Below are 19,793 nucleotides of genomic sequence, written 5' to 3' on the forward strand. Positions count from 1 at the left end.
CGCTGACGATCGATCTCCTCCTGGTACTGGACGATGTTTTTTTCAAACTCTGTGAATATTTCTCCAGCAGCAGCAGCTAGTCTGTCGCTGATCAACTCTCTCAGATACTCAACTGAACACATCGTTACTTTATCGCTCTGATATTTCTCATTCATACGATAAATACAGCCGTTTTAGAGCTCAGTCCACACAGCAGTGAAGCTAACTCTGCTCATGCTACATCCGCCAGGTGTCACACTGTGAAGTTCCGGCAGAAACAAATGGCCGAAACAACTTTCTTCTTCCTCATTGAATTAGGCGGACTAGACGCATCACTGGCGTATTGCTGCCACCTACTGGATGTTACTCATAGTCCTTAGAGAATCCTCCATATTTTCTTATGTGGTCCTCCTGTGGTCATGAGAAAGTTCAGAAGTTTCTTCATATTTGTCCACTCCTCCATGTTAAGTAGAAAGCAAAGATTAAAAACAGTTCGTCCAGCTGCTCCTAGTCTCTAATGTTTCTTCTGTTGGCATGAGTAGAGCTTACACTTAAAGCTGCTGTCCGGAGTTTCCGTTTGTTTTCAATTTATGTATCATTGTTTAACAAAGCTTAAATGTGTTAGTCTAGTTCGATACTATAATATAAAGTTAGTATAACGCGATATGAAAATTTATTCCTGAGCTCCGCCTTCCTCTCATAGACCCCCATGTTATTCCAAAAAGCGCCGGTCGCTGCCGACCAATCAAGTTCGAGCTTCAGCTTTGTCATGCTGTCAATCAACGGTTACGCACACAGCAAGCAAGCCCATGCAGAGGTGGGCGAGCTACGCACTACGCAACCGCGCGCACATTTGTTTTGCTTGTGGAGGAGAGAGTATCAGGGCTCAGCAACTTCCAGAAAAGTTACCAATCCCACGGCTTGTCAGGCCAAGAGACTGCAGGACGTTTTTTGGCTCGGGGTGCTCGCGTCGCTCCCCGACCACGGCCTCCATAGCCCGCCTGACGGCTTCGTTTAGATGCCCGACCTCTGGAGGAAGATGTTGGGGCGTCTGGGACATACTCTTCGTCAGAGGAGTCATGCAATTCTGAACTCTAGATAGAAATAAATAAACAATCTAACACATATACACGCGTAAATACATTAAGTTTGATAAACAACGTCATCCAGAGGGATACACGAGTGTAATCACATATTGAAACTTTACTCGTTCGTCCTAGCAGATTCATGTTATTTTGGTATTAGGACAAGTTAGACTCAATACAGCATTCTAACGTAATTCCTTTATTATTTACTAAATGTACTAAACGTAGAAGAGGGGAAAACAGCAAAACAGGCGAGATGCTGCAGCACTCCGGGCACTTCTCTCATGTACTGCACGCGTGCACAAATAAAGGGGCGAAATCAGAGGGAGGGACCACCAGTGTTCTGGGAGACGCTGAGATTCAAACTCCGGACAGCAGCTTTAAGAACATTCTCACAGTTTCTAGTTCACCACACTCACAGTTCCTCTCTCTGTGCTTCCCAATCAAAGCCAGTCCACTTTTCAGACTGCAGTGTCTGAGTCTTAACCAGGTTAGAACAACTGAGTCTCTTCTTGCACCACTGAAGGGCCTTCTGACTTTTTCCATTTTACCTTGAATAGCAAAATCAGTCCCCCTCTTCTTTTGTTTGCTGAACCCTCTGCCATATTTCTTTGACTAGTTTGTTAATAACAGAGTCATAATCTGACTCTGTGTGCTAATGTGACCAGTTTGTTTCTGTCTCTGCGTTGTGTTATGAAAAACTCAGGCGTGCATCTTTTTGGAGGCAGTCTCCATTTATTTTCCGGATCCTGACATGAAAATATTAACAGAAAATCCTCCTGTCAGTGATCGCCACAACACATGCCCCTACACAGATCAAATGATAACAAAGTAAGCATCTTGTGACAAGTTTTAGCTTGCTAGAACAGGAATTTCACCGGACAGCAAAACTGCTTACCTCTCCCACAGAGATTCATGACAAAAGGGGAGAAAATCGGCGCGAAAACGCCACTTATAGAGGCAGTGTTACATAGAATGTGGCTGTAGTAATACAAACCGAACCAAAGTTCCACTTACTGACAGGGAGGCTCAACTAGTCAGGCATTAACTGAAACAAAAACAAATCCACAGACACAGATTTTGTGTAATTATCACAATAACTAAAGTACAATATACTGTATTCCATATGCACACACATATATTAATGTATAATCGACCCTGTTACACTAAATCAAATTCTACTCTTTCCTCCTTGGTTGCTCTTTGTGCTAAGCTATCTGCTTCCTCATTACCCTCCACACCCACATGTGCTGGAACCCAAATAAAACCACCTCACACCCTGCTCTGTGGATTTGAAACAGTGTTTGAAATATTTCTAATAGAAAACTGAGTCTGGATCTAGAGTTTGCTTCTTTATTGATGTCAACACGGCTGATGAATCGCTACATAAGACTGACTTGACCGGTGTTGATCCTCAGGGCCAGTAACCCCCTAATTAACTTATTCAGCTATAGGGGAATGACCGGACCAGCTCTCCATCCTACGGGTCAGGTTCTACTGCCCCCTGAGATCTTACTCAGAGGGATGCTGCAGAACTGTTAAGCTGGTAGACGAGGAAAATTCGCCTAGCTTCTCACTGCCTTCATCCAGACGCCTATCCCTGCTTCCTCTGATAATTAATTTAACCGAGTAGCCACTTCGGTATAGTTAAATTTAATCACCAGTCACGCCTGTTAACGGCAGCTTTTCCTCTCTGGATCTTGCACTTGGTAAATTGCGAGGTTTAATTCAGAGATTATGGACATATAGACAACCTCTAGGATATGTTTATACAGGGCCAACCTGGCCCCTATAATTAGGTAACCTTTCAGAACCTTTGCTATTGTTATGCACGCAGTAATCTGACTTTTTACATCCAGAGCTAGATGTATAAGTATTCATTCAGGGATAAAAATAGCACTTGCAATTTGTTGTCTTTAATTGCAGAATAATCCTTTATTAAAATATATTTTAGCAGGGCAAAAGCATAGCCAATAAATCATCAGACAAATAATCAAACATCAATATTCTTTCAATTGTTTAACACGACTCATAAGTGGAACTATGCTTTCCTAAAAGAAGAGCAATAATCACCCAAAATATGTAATTTGGAGGGAGAGCAGTCAGGGTGTGGCCACACCCTGACTGCTCACCTGAGACCCGACAAGTGTTTGAGACCCGCCGGGGCCCAGCGGGAAGTGGACGGGGGTCTGGACCAGATTTAGATCTGCATGTATCCATTTTTGTTGTTTGGGCCAATAAACTTTGTAATCCATTCAGATGTTATTCCTCACATGGAAAATAGAGTTCAGTAATGTTCCTTCAGACAGTGTTATATCCAGATCACAGTTCTGTAATCCTCAATGCAGAAAGAGCAGTTCCTTTAATCCATAACTCCATCAGAACAGTTATTCCTTTGCAGATCATGTTGAATTCCCCGTCCGAGGTACGTGGTAAAATCCCCTTAGCTCAGGGCATTTCTACCCTGGTTTGCATCAAGCGACTATCACCCAACGACTCCCAACTTGCGTCTCGATCAGATGTAATTTATAGTTTACTGAACCTTATGCATATGCAATGACTTCACCCTTAATTGACATAGCAATGATCTCATACTAAATTAAGTTGAGCAATAACTTCATCTCTACCCCCTCCCAACTCGCACACTTGTCCCATACACTGACTGCATGGACACCTCCACTTTTAAGGAAGGTAGTGTCTACAGATACAGACCCGTACCCGTAGCCTGTGGGCTACGGATACGGCACTTTCCATTTGCCAGACAGATACGGACCCGTACGCGAGTCTCGCAAGTCAAGAAGCTGCTAACCACTGCAAACTGTCGAAAGGTAAGCAAAGGTTAAGGTTAGGGTTAGTGTTAGGGTCAGGTTTAGGGTCCGTACCTGTAGTACCGATGCTACGGGTCCGTACCGCTAGCGTCTACCGGGAGTCACGTGACCAGATCTCATATATCTGATTGGCAAATGGCAAGTGCCGTATCCGTAGTCCACAGGCTACGAGTACGGGTCCGTATCTCTAGCAACAACCTTTAAGGAACTGAAACTGTCTGTTTTGGACTGTCCAGACAGCCCATCTTGCCCCCCCGATCTCTCCTGTCTGCAGCTCAGCACAGGCTCCTGATCAGGAAATGGAAAAGCAGATGTCAGCCTCTAACCGTTGCTGGCATCCCATTGTGCAATCTTTTGGACAATGTGTACAGACTTATTAAAAAAACCCAGTCTATTTTGAGTTTAATCTTTACAGTGAACACTTGACCCTAGTTCACTTAACTCATGACTTCTCACATCATTGCAAAGTTAAAACCTCTTATTTTAACAGTTATCAAAACTCTTTCTAAAACATCTCAGTTTCATAGTAATCAAAACTCTTAAAAGCATTCCCATTTCATAAAGCACAAGTTCCTCTTTTTAGTCAAATCTATCAAACACATCAGTTTCCTATGGTAACCAAGAACATCACTTTTCACAGTGAGCTGCTCTTCTGATTTCTACAGTTTCAACATTAAAGAATGTAAGAATAGACACTTGGTTAGATCAAACACATTCATTAGGTTATGGCATAATTTGATCATAAATCACAGGTTATAATATCACAATGTTCCCTTATTTAGCTGTTGTTCTGTCAGAGTCTCCCCTTTGTGGCTGATTCTGGGCTCTCATATCGCCATGCTTCACAACAACAGATGTTTCAGGATCACGACTTCTCACCTGTGTGACATCTCATGTGGTAAGTCAAAGAGCCCCGTTGACTGAAGCTTTTTCCACATGTTCCACAAGAATACGGCTTCTCACCTGTGTGACATCTCATGTGGGCAGTCAAATAGGTCCGTTGACTAAAGCTTTTTCCACAGGTTCCACAAGAATATGGCTTTTCCATTTTGTGAACTGCCATGTGCCTATAATGTGCTGATGAATCAGAAAAACTTTTTCTACAAGTGTTACAAACATACGGTTTCTCACCTGTGTGAAGTCTCATGTGGGCAGTCAAATGGGCCCGTTGACTGAAGCCTTTTCCACAGGTTCCACAAGAATATGGCTTCTCACCTGTGTGAAGTCTCATGTGGACAGTCAAATGGGCCCGTTGACTGAAGCCTTTTCCACAGGTTCCACAAGAATATGGCTTCTCACCTGTGTGACGTCTCATGTGTTCAGTCAAAGAGCCCCGTTGACTGAAGCTTTTTCCACAGGTTCCACAAGAATATGGCTTCTCACCTGTGTGACATCTCATGTGTTCAGTCAAAGAGCTCGGTTGACTGAAGCTTTTTCCACACGTGCCACAAGAATATGGCTTCTCACCTGTGTGACATCTCATGTGGGCAGTTAAACGCTCCCGTCGACTAAAGCTTTTTCCACAGGTTCCACAAGAATATGGCTTTTCCATTTCGTGAACTGCCATGTGCCTATAATGTGCTGATGAATCAGAAAAACTTTTTCTACAAGTGTTACAAACATACGGTTTCTCACCTGTGTGATGTCTCATGTGGACAGTCAAATGGTTCTGTAGACTAAAGCTTTTTCCACAGGTTCCACAAGAATACGGCATCTCACCTGTGTGACGTCTCATGTGGACAGTCAAAGAGCCCCGTTGACTGAAGCTTTTTCCACAGGTTCCACAAGAATATGGCTTCTCACCTGTGTGAAGTCTCATGTGGACAGTCAAATGGGAACGTAGAATGAAGCTTTTTCCACAGGTTCCACAAGAATATGGCTTCTCACCTGTGTGAAGTCTCATGTGTTTAGTCAAATAGGTTCGTTGACTGAAGCTTTTTCCACAGGTTCCACAAGAATATGGCTTCTCACCTGTGTGAGGTCTCATGTGTTTAGTCAAAGAGGTCCGTCGACTAAAGCTTTTTCCACACGTTCCACAAGAATATGGCTTCTCACCTGTGTGACGTCTCATGTGGACAGTCAAATTGGTCCGTTGACTGAAGCTTTTTCCACAGGTTCCACAAGAATATGGCTTCTCACCTGTGTGAAGTCTCATGTGTTTAGTCAAATGGGACCGTCGACTAAAGCTTTTTCCACAGGTTCCACAAGAATATGGCTTCTCACCTGTGTGATGTCTCATGTGGGCAGTCAAATGGGAACGTTGAATGAAGGTTTTTCCACAGGTTTCACAAGAATACGGCTTCTCACCTGTGTGGGTTCTGTGATGTTTGATTAAAACTGATTTATACCTAAAAGATTTTCCACAGACATCGCATGGTAAAGATTTTCTTGCCTTGTCATTATCACACTGTCTCTCTGACGTTGGAGCATTGTCTACATCATTACTGTGACTGCTGTTACTCTGATGTCTCGGTTTCTGCTCCATACATCTAGTTGATCCTGAGTCTACATCCTTGCTTCCTTCCTGATCTGGGCTCTCAGCTGCACAAGAGATGTGAAACAGGAGCTGATCACTGTTTGGTTTTGGTTCACTGTGGTCACTTTCCTCATCAGCAGGAGTCACCTCAAAGGTATCAGTCTCCTGTTTCAATCCAATTAACTCTTCCTCCTGAATGGAGCAGAGTTCATCCTGTTCCACTTCAATTTGTGGTAACCCTGGGTTTGATTGGTCCAGACTGGTGCACAATTCTTCCTGTTCCACTTCAATTTGTGGTAACCCTGGGTTTGATTGGTCCAGACTGGTGCACAATTCTTCCTGTTCCACTTCAATTTGTGGTAACCCTGGGTTTAATTGGTCCAGACTGGTGCACAATTCTCCCTGTTCCATTTTAATTTGAGAAATCTCTGGGTTTGATTGGTCCAGACTGGTGCATGATTCTTCCCGTTTCATTTTAATTTCAGAAATCTCTGGGTTTGATTGGTCCAGACTGGTGCACAATTCTTCCTGTTCCACTTTAATTTGTGGTAATCCTGGGTTTAATTGGTCCAGACTGGTGCACAATTCTTCCTGTTCCATTTTAATTTGAGAAAACTCTGGGTTTAATTGGTCCAGACTGGTGCAAAATTCTTCCTGTTCCATTTTAATTTGAGAAAACTCTGGGTTTAATTGGTCCAGACTGGTGCACAATTCTTCCTGTTCCATTTTAATTTGTGGTAATCCTGGGTTTAATTGGTCCAGACTGGTGCACAATTCTTCCTGTTCCATTTTAATTTGAGAAATCTCGGGGTTTGATTGGTCCAGACTGGTGCAGAGTTCCTCCTGCTGGTCTTTAATCCGTAGAGGCTCTGGGTCCTCATGGTCCACCATGGAGTTTCTCTCCTGGTCATGGGGCTGATGGTCAACAACAGTCTTCTCATTCTCACAGACATAAGACTGTGGGAGCTCTGGAGGGACAAAGAGACAAAAGACAATGGTTACTACTGTGATGATGAGAGAGCACACATCTGTCACTTTGTCCAGGACTGGCTGTCTCCAACAAAATCAGCTCAAGAGTCGAATGTTTGATGCAAAAAGAATATGATGGTTTATAACTGAAGTCTAGGAGCCATGACACAGCAGCAGGAATGATACAAGCATCTCCAAATGACTGAACATTTCTATGAATACGTTGTTCTACAGTGGATACAGGATCACAAAGATTCTAATGGTAAACACCACTGGGTACTTTTCTACACACCAAACAGACAGGTTTGATGGGGATCCAGTAAAATCTGTCTGAATAAAGCTGCTGTCCTCTTCAGCCTTCAAACCTGTCAGGACATTTGGATTTTAATGTTATTCTTATTTTACTGCTAGTTACTGTACTGTTGATTTGACTCATCAGTGAAACCCAACATGTTAAAAGTGGAATGCAGTTGAACACATTACTTCTATACTCTCTAACTCTGTGCGTGCACTTTCTTTAGATCATGAATGATCTCTATACATGGAATTATGTCTCTGGACTGAAATGATGGAATGACTGAGTCCTCTGTCAGAGTTTTATTATTAAACTGTTTGATAACACAATGCAGTTGCTGTCAGTGTGGAGTAGTTCAGATAAACACTTCCAGCACCTCTGAACAGGAAACTTTGGTCTTGCTTCCAGAGTCAATCAACACAACGATCACGTTTTTAAAACTCCACAAACATCAACTAACAGACACCATTAGGGCTGCACGATATATCAAAAAAATATCGTTTTTGCAATAATGGTAAGTGCGATATCCATATCGCAAAGTTGCGCGATAATTTTATAATTATTTAGATGTATAAATCATGCTTTTTGCATGAATAAACGTTTACTTGTGACCAATTAAACGTGACCTTAAACCCCCCACCCCACCCCAAATAGCACTTTTGCTAACAGCACCACAACACAACATGGCAGGACACGAGAAAGACGACTGTAACGAAAAACTTGTGCCTAAAAAACAGCACACCTCCAAAATTTGGGAGTACTACGGCTTTAGGAGACGAGACGAGTCACAGACACAAGAACTTTGCAAGTCATGCCGAAAAATTGTGGCTACGTCGCGAGGAAACACAACAAATCTGCACAGCCACCTCGAACACAACCACAAGGAACTGTATGCCGTTTTCTTACAATCTAAAACACCACGAGCTACTCCCACGAAGGCAGACAAATGAAAGGCAAGCGCACAGACAACAATTGGTGAAAGTTTTTCTTCTGTTACGCCATATGAAAAACTTCCAGGCACCACCAAGGTTTAACTGCGGCCATTACACGTTATATCGTGAAATGCACACTCTCCATTAATGTCGTGTGCTAAGAAGGTTCTTTGGATATGCTGAAAGAATTCGACCACAGATACCAAGTGCCATCACAGAACTATTTACCAAGTCGCCATTCCACAGATGTACGAGGCATGCTTGGGGTCTGTAAAAGTGGAGCTTAATAATGTGGATTTCTTTGCAAGCACCACAGATTTATGGTCCAGTCGTACTACTGAGCCCTACATCAGTTTTACTGTTCACTTTCTCACAAATGACTTTGAACTGAAAACACGCTGCTTAGAAGTCTCCTACTTTCTGGACTCCCACACCGGTGAAAATATAGCGGCTGCCCTGTGGGATGTGTTGACGACCTGGGGGTTGCAAGAAGTGAAACAAGTGGCTATCACATCGGACAACGGCACTAATATACAATTTCACAATATATATCGAAATCGTAGTTCGCACTAGAGCTGAAACAACTAATCTATTTAATCGATTACAATTGACTATTAAAATAGTTGTCAGCTATTTTGGTCATCGATTAGTTGGTTAATAAGTCTATTTTTACAGTAAGCGGCATGATTCGCACATATTTTAAGCCAGCCTGTAATCGCGGTGACCAGGTGGGGCAGTAATGAGCCAGTGTAGGTTTTACGCAACCAGAACTAAAGGAGCAACAGGCCCCCGCTGCAGTTTTAAAGGAGCAACAGGCCCCCGCTGCAGTTTTGAAAGAGCAACAGACTCTCGTTAAGGTTCTGAAAGAGCAACAGACCCTCACTGCAGCTCTGAAAGAGCAACAGGCTCGCGCTGCAGCTCTGAAAGAGCAACAGGCTCGCGCTGCAGCTCTGAAAGAGCAACAGGCTCGCGCTGCAGCTCTAAAGAGGTGCTCTGCCTCATCCACTTCTTTAAAGAGGTGCTCCGCCTCATCGACTTCTTTAAAGAGGCGCTCCGCCTCCTCCGTGTCCTTGTCGAGGCGCTCCGCCTCCTCCGTGTCCTTGTCGAGGCGCTCCGCCTCCTCCGTGTCCTTGTCGAGGCGCTCCGCCTCCTCCGTGTCCTTGTCGAGGCGCTCCGCCTCCTCCGTGTCCTTGTCGAGGCGCTCCGCCTCCTCCGTGTCCTTGTCGAGGCGCTCCGCCTCCTCCGTGTCCTTGTCGAGGCGTTCCGCCTCCTCCGTGTCCTTGTCGAGGCGCTCCGCCTCCTCCGTGTCCTTGTCGAGGCGTTCCGCCTCTCTGGCGCCCTCTGAGAGGTGTAAAGCCTCCCTGGCGCCTGTTTGTTTAAAAACGACGAGTCAATTTGAGCTGAAGACTCTCCGACAGACCGGGTTCCATCTCACTTCCTGTTGGTGTCTTCCATGAACCACAACTCTGAACTCCCAGTGGTGGATCTGAGGATCTTCTGAGGATCTTCTGTCCTGATAAGGCAGACGTCTGCAGGGAAAAGGTGCTACCAAACTGAAATGATTGTAAAGATTCCGTGGTCTTAGAGAAGCCAAGAGCTTCCCACGCAGCGCCTAAGGAGCTAAAGGCTCCGTCTGCAGTCTTTAAGAGGCATTCCGCCCTCTCTGCTGCTCTAGGGAGGCGACCCGCCTCCTTGGCAGCCTCAAGGAGGCGTTCCGTGTCCTTGTCGAGGTGTTCCGCCTCCTCCGTATCCTTGTTGAGGCGCCCCGCCTCCCCTGGGCCCTTAACGAGGCATAGCTCCTCCTCGGCAGCTTTGGAGGGACATAACTCCTCCTCAGCAGCCTTGAGGGGGCGTAGTGCCTCCCTCCAACACTTGCTGAGACTTCATGCCACTTTAACATCAAGTGGACCCCCTGCTGTGGCCACTTCAACACCATGTGGTTCCCCGCAGGAGTAGCCTCCCCAGACCTGTCCCTCCAGTCCTTTTTGTTCCTCCAGTTCAGTCTGTCCCTCCAGTTCAGTCTGTCCCTCCTGTCCCTCCAGTTCAGTCAGTCCCTCCTGTCCCTCCAGCCCGACTCAAGTCCAGTTCAGTTCTAGTCCAGTCCAGTTCTAGACCAGTCCAGTTCGGGTCCAATCCAATTCCATCCAGCTCTAGTCCAGTTCAACAGTTGTTCAGTCCAGCTCAAGTTCAGTCCAGTTCATCTCCAGTCCAAGCCTCCGCTCTGGCCCTGGAGGGGTCTCTGGTTTCCGTTTTGCCCCCGGAGGGGTCTCTGGTTCCCGTTTTGCCCCCGGAGGGGGGTTCCGCCCCCGGGGGGGCCGCTGGTTCCGGCACGGCCTCTGGTGGGGTCTCCTACCCCAGTTCCAGTTCAGCCCCTGAAGGGATCCCACCGTCGCCAGTTTCCAGTCCGACCACCGGCCCGACCCCCAGAGGGGCCCCACCGTCGCTGGTTCCCAGTCCGGCCCCCGGAGGGGCCCCGTCGTTCCAGCTGCCGGTTCCCAGTCCGGCCCCCGGAGGGGCCCCGTTGTTCCAGCTGCTGGTTCCCAGTCCGGCCCCCGGAGGGGCCACGTCAATTCCGTTACCAGTGCCCAGCCCGGCCTTCGGAAGGTTCCCATCAGGCCAGCTGCCGGTTCCCAGCCCAGCCTCCGGAAGGTTCACGTCAGGCCAGCTGCCAGTTCCCAGCCCGGCCTCCGGAAGGTTCCCATCAGGCCAGCTGCCGGTTCCCAGCTCGGCCTCCGGAAGGTTCACGTCAGGCCAGCTGCCGGTTCCCAGCCCGGCCTCCAGAAGGTTCACGTCAGGCCAGCTGCCGGTTCCCAGCCCGGCCTCCGGAAGGTTCCCGACGGGCCAGCTGCCGGTTCCCAGCCCGACCTCCGGAAGGCCCAACCGACGCAGCTACCGATTCCCAGTCCGGCCGCCGGAGGACCTCCGTCGGCCTGGCTCTCTGCCCCTGGTCCAGCCCCAGCCTGTCCTGCACCCGGGCCATCCTCCGGAGTGGTCCCATTAATCTGTCCGACTTCAGCCTGTTCAGCCCCTGGACCTTCCCCCGTCGTTGCCCCTCCCGCCCACCCGATCCTAGCCCGCCCGTCCCTCGGGCCGCCCCTCCTGAGCGGTCCCTTCTGCGGACATCTCCTGCTGGCACCCCAACCAGGCCTCCACCTTGTGGAGGGGGTACTGTTACGCCCTCCTGCTCCTGTGCGCTGTCTAATCAGTGGTATTACGAGCGGCTGCTGAGACGCACAGCAGGCGCGAATGACTAATCAGTGTGGTTTAAATCCCGGCTTGACACTCAACTCGATGCTGGTTCATTGTTCATTCCCCCCGCTGCACATCGTTTCTCGGACTCTGTTTCTATATTGGATAACCGTCATCATGCCCCGCTTCTCGGACTCCGTCACCCTCTGAAAGATCTGACCCGTTTCTCAGCCATCGTAACTCTCTTCCTCCCACCGTCTCGGACAATTCGGCTCCCTCCTCTGTCTTCGTTTCCCCTGGACTCAGTAAGCGCCCTTCCCTGTAATTTAGTTCGTTTTATGTTTTGTTTATCTCGGCCTTCGGGTCCGCCCCCTGTTTAGTTTAGTTAATTTCTCCTTCCCGTTGTTCTCCTCCTGCCTTGGTTATTAAGAGTCTTCTGTTGTATTTTTTTTTGATTATATTAAATCCTTTTTTGCTCCATCCTCCTGTCTGTGCCTGCTGCTTGGGTTCAACCCTCTGGAATTTCTGACACTTATTTTGACATCACATTTAGTATGAGTAGTACGTTAGTATGCCATTTTGGACACAGTCTGGATTTTGCTACTTCCTGGTCGCCGTTTTGGATTTTTTTGGAGCCAGTGATGTAAAAAGCGTCATCAAACAGGCTGGACCGGAGAGCAACTAGGGGCAGGATCGGCTGAGAACTCTCTTATCCCGCCCACATTTTACCGCAGAGGCTTCTGTTGCTGTCTATCAAGTATAGCCACGCCCCCTGGCTCCGCCAAATTTAACGATTTATTTAAAATTCAGTACTGATTTATTTTAAGATCGGCCACCTGATCTCTCATTTTGACCATGAAAACTAACGGGAAAAAAATCCTGAGCTGTAGAACATCAGTCTATCACATTTTATTTTTTCCAAAAATGAACTGGGGTCTATGGAGCAAAAGCTTTTTGGAGCCAACCCTAATGGACAGCGTGATATTGCAAGTTTTTGACACTTCCGGGTGGGCTTCAAATCTGGAGCCAGATGCTACGTCCACTTTATATACAGTCTATGTTACCTACTCTTCATATCTATGGTGTGTTCCCCCACATTGCGGTCTCAGTTTGCTGTGTCCGGTTGCCGTGGTAAGATGACCAGGATTAGCTCCGCTAGCAAAATGCTAATTAAGTTTAATCTCCGTGCTGAATAAATTGTTTTGTGTTTTCAGCATTATCTGGAGGTTAACACGTGCACGACTGTGAGAGTAATATCAAGCTGAATCCCAAACCGCCCCCTACACACTACCCCTCCGTTTGCGCGTTCCCACGGAGGGTCCTCCATATTAAGTGCCGTCCCAAACCGCGTAGTGCGGAGGAAGGCTGAATCCCAAACTGCCCCCTACACACTCCCCCTACACTACCGAGTGTCACTCCAAAAGAAGTCACACTCGCAGCTGTGGAGGGCACCTATTATTGAAGGGGGAGGGTATAAATACGATCGTCAGGAATGGGACGCCCTGTCGCCTCACCGGAAAACACAAGACGTCATTGCCATGGTAACACAAAGACGCCTACTGTCATGGCTGTAGCGCTGTGGCACAGGTTGCAACTAACGAGGATCGCTGCTGCTTCCAGAAGACGAAAGCATCCCACTTTTTTTCACTCACACGTTTTCCAATACTATTATCTGGCATTTCAATCCAACAAATGAATAAATGAATGAATTCTGTCAGTTGTGTTCAAATGTTAAGGTGTCAGGGGGTGCACAATTAAATCAAACGTCAGCAGAGAAGAAGATTTGTTTCTTTTGTTTTATCTTTTTTCACCACTCTTTTTGTGATGTTCTGTCAGTGTGAAAAAGGCGTGGGAGAAATAAAGGACGCATGTGGAACTCACATCAATATGTTGTTTCCTCCTCCATTTTGACGTTGCACTTCCTGAAAAAGTTGTCCAGAGTGAGCATCGATGCAGACTCGCTATTTAAGGGCTGAACAGTCCACTCTCCCTCCGCACTACGTGGTTTGGGACGGCCCTTAATATGGAGGACCCTGCGCGGGAACGGGCAAATGGAGGGGTAGTGTGTAGGGATAGTGTGTAGGGGGCGGTTTGGGATTCAGCCGAAGAGTAGACTGTTCAGCCCTTAAATAGCGAGTCTGCATCGATGCTCACTCTGGACAACTTTTTCAGGAAGTGCAACGTCAAAATGAAGGAGGAAACAAACATATTGATGTGAGTTCCACATGCGTCCTTTATTTCTCCCACGCCTTTTTCACACTGACAGAACATCACAAAAAGAGTGGTGAAAAAACAAAAAACAAAAGAAACAAATCTTCTTCTGTGCTGACGTTTGATTTAATTGTGCACCCCCTGACACCTTAAAATTTGAACACAACTGACAGAATTCATTCATTCATTTGTTGGATTTGAAATGCCAGATAATAGTATTGGAAAACGTGTGAGTGAAAAAAAGTGGGATGCTTTCGTCTTCTGGAAGCAGCAGTGATCCTCGTTAGTTGCAACCTGTGCCACAGCGCTACAGCCATGACAGTAGGCGTCTTTGTGTTACCATGGCAATGACGTCTTGTGTTTTCCGGTGAGGCGACAGGGCGTCCCATTCCTGACGATCGTATTTATACCCTCCCCCTTCAATAATAGGTGCCCTCCACAGCTGCGAGTGTGACTTCTTTTGGAGTGACACTCGGTATTGGATGGGGAGTGTGTAGGGGGGGTTTGGGATTCAGCCTCAGTGTGTTTTACCAGCTCCTGCAAATAAGCGGCGGATTTGATGCCAATAGGGAGGATTCTCCCAGTTTGATTATCTACACAATGCAAGAGAGAGTACACAACCACTACACATGCTATAAGTGGAATTCTTCATACACACCTATGAGCTGTAAGGGGATGTGTGGTTTCCAGATGACATCCAGCAGTCTGCGCTGACGATCGATCTCCTCCTGGTACTGGACGATGTTTTTTTCAAACTCTGTGAATATTTCTCCAGCAGCAGCAGCTAGTCTGTCGCTGATCAACTCTCTCAGATACTCAACTGAACACATCGTTACTTTATCGCTCTGATATTTCTCATTCATACTATAATACAGCCGTTTCAGAGCTCAGTCCACACAGCAGTGAAGCTAACTCTGCTCATGCTACATCCGCCAGGTGTCACACTGTGAAGTTCCGGCAGAAACACTGACTTACTTTCTTCTTCCTCATTGAATTGGGCGGACTAGACGCATCACTGGCGTATTGCTGCCACCTACTGGATGTTACTCATAGTCCTTAGAGAATCCTCCATATTTTCTTATGCAGTCCTGTGGTCATGAGAAAGTTCAGAAGTTTCTTCATATTTGTCCACTCCTCCATGTTAAGTAGAAAGCAAAGATTAAAAACAGTTCGTCCAGCTGCTCCTAGTCTCTAATGTTTCTTCTGTTGGCATGAGTAGAGCTTACACTTAAGAACATTCTCACAGTTTCTAGTTCACCACACTCACAGTTCCTCTCTCTGTGCTTCCCAATCAAAGCCAGTCCACTTTTCAGACTGCAGTGTCTGAGTCTTAACCAGGTTAGAACAACTGAGTCTCTTCTTGCACCACTGAAGGGCCTTCTGACTTTTCCCATTTTACCTTGAATAGCAAAATCAGTCCCCCTCTTCTTTTGTTTGCTGAACCCTCTGCCATATTTCTTTGACTAGTTTGTTAATAACAGAGTCATAATCTGACTCTCTGTGTGCTAATGTGACCAGTTTGTTTCTGTCTCTGCGTTGTGTTATGAAAAACTCAGGCGTGCATCTTTTTGGAGGCAGTCTCCATTTATTTTCCGGATCCTGACATGAAAATATTAACAGAAAATCCTCCTGTCAGTGATCGCCACAACACATGCCCCTACACAGATCAAATGATAACAAAGTAAGCATCTTGTGACAAGTTTTAGCTTGCTAGAACAGGAATTTCACCGGATAGCAAAACTGCTTACCTCTCCCACAGAGATTCATGACAAAAGGGGAGAAAATCGGCGCGAAAACGCCACTTATAGAGGCAGTGTTACATAGAATGTGGCTGTAGTAATACAAACCGAACCAAAGTTCCACTTACTGACAGGGAGGCTCAACTAGTCAGGCATTAACTGAAACAAAAACAAATCCACAGACACAGATTTTGTGTAATTATCACAATAACTAAAGTACAATATACTGTATTCCATATGCACACACATATATTAATGTATAATCGACCCTGTTACACTAAATCAAATTCTATTCTTTCCTCCTTGGTTGCTCTTTGTGCTAAGCTATCTGCTTCCTCATTACCCTCCACACCCACATGTGCTGGAACCCAAATAAAACCACCTCACACCCTGCTCTGTGGATTTGAAACAGTGTTTGAAATATTTCTAATAGAAAACTGAGTCTGGATCTAGAGTTTGCTTCTTTATTGATGTCAACACGGCTGATGAATCGCTACATAATTCTGACCAGTTTGTTGTCCATCACCCATCAAAGTCCCAAAATGATCCCTGATATTTCTGCAGTGAATGCTGTCATCTGGAACTCTAAAGCCTTTTCTGATCTTGAAAACTGGAAAGAATAAACCAACAGTGACTTCATCATTATCAGCATTGTTTGGACTGTCTGAGTAAATCTGTGTATGAGAACCCCATTCTTCTTCAGTAAGGGCCTTGATGATGTCATTCATGAATTCTGACTTGTTTGACTTGTGGTTCTTCAGGATGGTTGGATCAACATCTGGGTAAAAGAACAGCCATGATGGGATATTTGGCCAACAAACTGGACAGCACACCTGAAGGTTACCTTTGTCTTCTGCCCTCTTCATCTTTATCTGTCTGTCATCACAGCTGTGAGTATTCATCTAAAATAAATCAGACAATATAAAAACAGATTCTGAACAACAGCAAAAGACAAAACTACAAAGATACATGATTCCAACCAAAATACTGCTTTCAAACCAAGTACTTACAGTTTTAAAAGTTCATTTAATCAAAATAGCACTTTTTACTGAACAGTTTTTAGTCCGATTCCTCCTAAAATGCTACTTTTGAACTATAGGTCATGATTTTAAAGATTCATTCCACCCAAAATGCTACTTTCTGTCCACGTTCTGATGGTTTTAAGGGTTTGTTTACCCTAATGTTACTTTCTGTCCAAGTACTAAAAGCTAATTCCACTACATTCTTACTAACACATTATGATTTTAAAGGTTTATTCCACCCAAAATACTACCTTCTGTTCAAGTACATACACTTATATACTTGCTATTTTCCATTAACTTAAAAAGTCAACCCCAGAAACCCTTTAAAATCAGCATCGTCTGATAATATCACAGATTCTAAGCAGCTTGTCAGGATGTGTGAGTCAAGTTGCACAAAGAAACTTTTAACTGTTTTATTCCTTATATTTCAGTCATTTGTGGCTTTATTCACAAGTCGTTCCTCCGGTTTTCTTCTCAAAGCTTATTAAAAAAACACACAAACACAGGTTTATAGAAACAGACAAAATGAGCTAAATTCTGCTGGATAAAGACAGAAAACTATCAAAACCAGGTCTTTAATTTACAGGTGTGCGACTGAGCTTCAGTCCATGTAATGTGTGCGTTTTAGTCATCAGCTGTTTCTGATCAAACTTAAATACACGTTTCTGTTGAACACGTGAAGCAGGAAATTAACTCATGAGTCAAACACATATATCCTCATGTCATGTTGGTTATAGGAGGTTTGAATACAGAATTTAGGTTAAAAAAAAACCACAAACTGTACAAGAAGAAGAGATTTTAGTCCATTAAAAAGCATCCCACTAAACACTTTGATAAGGTTTCCTACTTAATGACTCTTTTAAACACTATAAACATTTCAGTCATTTTTCAGCTAATTTCCACAAAACTTGCGTAAAATTAGCAAATTTTTTTACTGCAAATTACTAAAAATACGTCCAGGTTTGGTATAAATCAGTCAGTTCAGAGTTTTCGGGTTAAATAATCGGCCAGAAAAGTATTTCTGAAGATCATTATGTTGTTCAATGAAGCTGAAATGTCATCATTTCTTATTTTTTTATCCAATTACATATCACGTTATTTGTGTTAATTAGTGCATTGATCTTTGACCTCTGATTTTTTACGTTTATTCCACCATGACGCCCCCTGGTGGTCGCACAGAATACTACTTCCTGTCAAAGTACTAAAGGTTTATTCCACCAAAAATACTTTCTAACCAACAAATTATGGTTTTAACCGTTCATTCCACCTAAATACCACTTTCTGTCCAAGTACTGAGGGTTTATTCTGTCAACAAACTACAAAGTTATGTTTTTTCCCACAAAATAATACTTTCTGTTCAAGTACTTGTGTTTTAAAGGTTCATTCCACAAAAACGTCACTTTCTGACCAATGAGTTGTGGTTTTAAAGGTTTATTCCAGAGGACGTCTTTAATGGCCTTTTCTTGAGAATATCTTCATAATTTAGGGTTAAACAGGAGCTCATTTAGAGCAGGGTTGGAGGAAAGTTCAAGAAGTTCACTGGAAAACACGAAAAAACCTTCTAATTGGAAAAAACAGAACTGATGTTTTTACGGCTCCTTTAACAAACTAAATATGTCTGAACACGTTTTACATCAAAAACCAATAAATAACCGATAGACAAGTTTTCTGCTGCGTCTATGTGTGAAAATATTCAGGATATCTGGAATATTAGTCGATCTTTATGGCGATTATAGTCAAAGGCGGCGCTGTTTTAATGTTTATGCTGCTAGTTTTTATAATAATAATAAATCCTTTATTTGTTTCTCAATGTGCAAAGCAACTAAAGAATAAAAAAAGTAGCAGAAAATATAAGAATCTTAAAACTGGGATACCTGTAGCTTCCTTTACTCGAGTTAATGTACTTAGTTACTTTGTAGAATTTGGTGCTTTTGCAGTAAAAAGACTAAAAGTCCACGTTTTGTGCAGCAGCAGACGTGAAAACTGACATCAGAGGGATTTTACAAATGAAATGTCCAGAAAAGATGCAAATTCAGAGAAATACGTCAAAGTTTTCCATTTCCTGTTGCGTCTACGAGTGAAAATATTCAGGATATCTGGAATATTAGTCGATCTTTATGGCGATTATAGTCAAAGGTTTTAATGTTTATGCTGCTAGTTTCTATAATAACAATAAATCCTTTATTTGTTTCTCAATGTGCAAAGCAACTAAAGAATAAAAAAAGTAGCAGAAAATATAAGAATCTTAAAACTGGGATACCTGTAGCTTCCTTTACTCGAGTTAATGTACTTAGTTACTTTGTAGAATTTGGTGTTTTTGCAGTAAAAAGACTAAAGTCCACGTTTTGTGCAGCAGCAGACGTGAAAACTGACAGCAGAGGGATTTTACAAATGAAATGTCCAGAAAAGATGCAAATTCAGAGAAATACGTCAAAGTTTTCCATTTCCTGTTGCGTCTACGAGTGAAAATATTCAGGATATCTGGAATATTAGTCAGTGTTTATGGAGAATATAGTTGGTGTCGGTTATTGCTCTTTGCTCAGAAAGCAAACTGTCTGGTTCTGGTTCCTCTGAGTCCTCGGCCCGATAGATCGACCGTTCTGGAGGACTATTCCTCCTGTTCGGACCGTTCTGGAGGATTGTTCCTCCTCACTCGGGCCTTCTTGCTCTCCTGCTTCAGCTTCAGCGTCCGGAGCTTCTGCTGCCGGCGTTTTTCTCGGTACCAGAGCTGCTCACAGTACTGGTCCACGTTCAGGCTGTCCACCATCTGCAGGTCCTTGTAGCTCCTCAGAGGATTCGCCCACGAGTTCCTGTGAGGCTGAAGACCCGGCTGCAGCCTCCACGCCGTCTGCAGGCCGTGCTGGGGCAGGACGTGGAGCCGGTACCGGGCCTGCAGCTGGACGTAGTTCTGCTCGTGGGCGCTGCAGCTGTAGACGCCGGCGTCGGTCGGGTCCAAACGATGCAGCAGCAAACCTCGCTTCAGGAGGAGGCGCCGGTGGTCGTCAGTCAGAGGCAGCTGGAGACGTTCAAAAGGTCCGTTAGAAACACCAGAACCAAAGCAGCAGGTT

The 19,793-nt window shown here is 44.8% G+C and overlaps 2 protein-coding genes across 2 annotated transcripts in view; both read right to left on the bottom strand.

Moving 5' to 3' along the window:
* The window catches only part of si:dkey-49n23.1 (semaphorin-3D), a 110,455-nt gene that overhangs the window by 6,613 nt on the left and 84,049 nt on the right, over window positions 1-19,793 (bottom strand). The window contains exon 18 of the mRNA XM_051947895.1: window positions 14,623-19,741. Coding sequence (XP_051803855.1) covers window positions 19,334-19,741 — 408 coding nt within the window. The 3' untranslated portion in view covers window positions 14,623-19,333. The remainder of the gene's footprint in view (window positions 1-14,622; window positions 19,742-19,793) is intronic.
* Window positions 1,778-14,827, bottom strand: LOC127533911 (zinc finger protein 271-like). Its single transcript, XM_051947894.1, has 2 exons — window positions 14,623-14,827; window positions 1,778-7,336 (listed from the first exon to the last, which is right to left on the bottom strand). The coding sequence occupies exons 1-2, from the start codon at window positions 14,825-14,827 to the stop codon at window positions 4,758-4,760; spliced, it is 2,784 nt and encodes a 927-aa protein (XP_051803854.1). The 3' UTR covers window positions 1,778-4,757.

The sequence above is a fragment of the Acanthochromis polyacanthus genome, chromosome 5, assembly GCF_021347895.1.
Source record: "Acanthochromis polyacanthus isolate Apoly-LR-REF ecotype Palm Island chromosome 5, KAUST_Apoly_ChrSc, whole genome shotgun sequence".
In the NCBI taxonomy this organism is placed as follows: domain Eukaryota; kingdom Metazoa; phylum Chordata; class Actinopteri; family Pomacentridae; genus Acanthochromis; species Acanthochromis polyacanthus.

Bases quoted from the DNA above. Each gene is read 5' to 3' on its own strand.
- LOC127533911 (XM_051947894.1), bottom strand. From the start codon at position 14,827: ATGAATGAGAAATATCAGAGCGATAAAGTAACGATGTGTTCAGTTGAG. The intron at 7,337-14,622 runs GTGTGTATGAAG...TTGTCCCTCCAG, and splicing joins CATCCCCTTACAGCTCATAG to AGCTCCCACAGTCTTATGTC.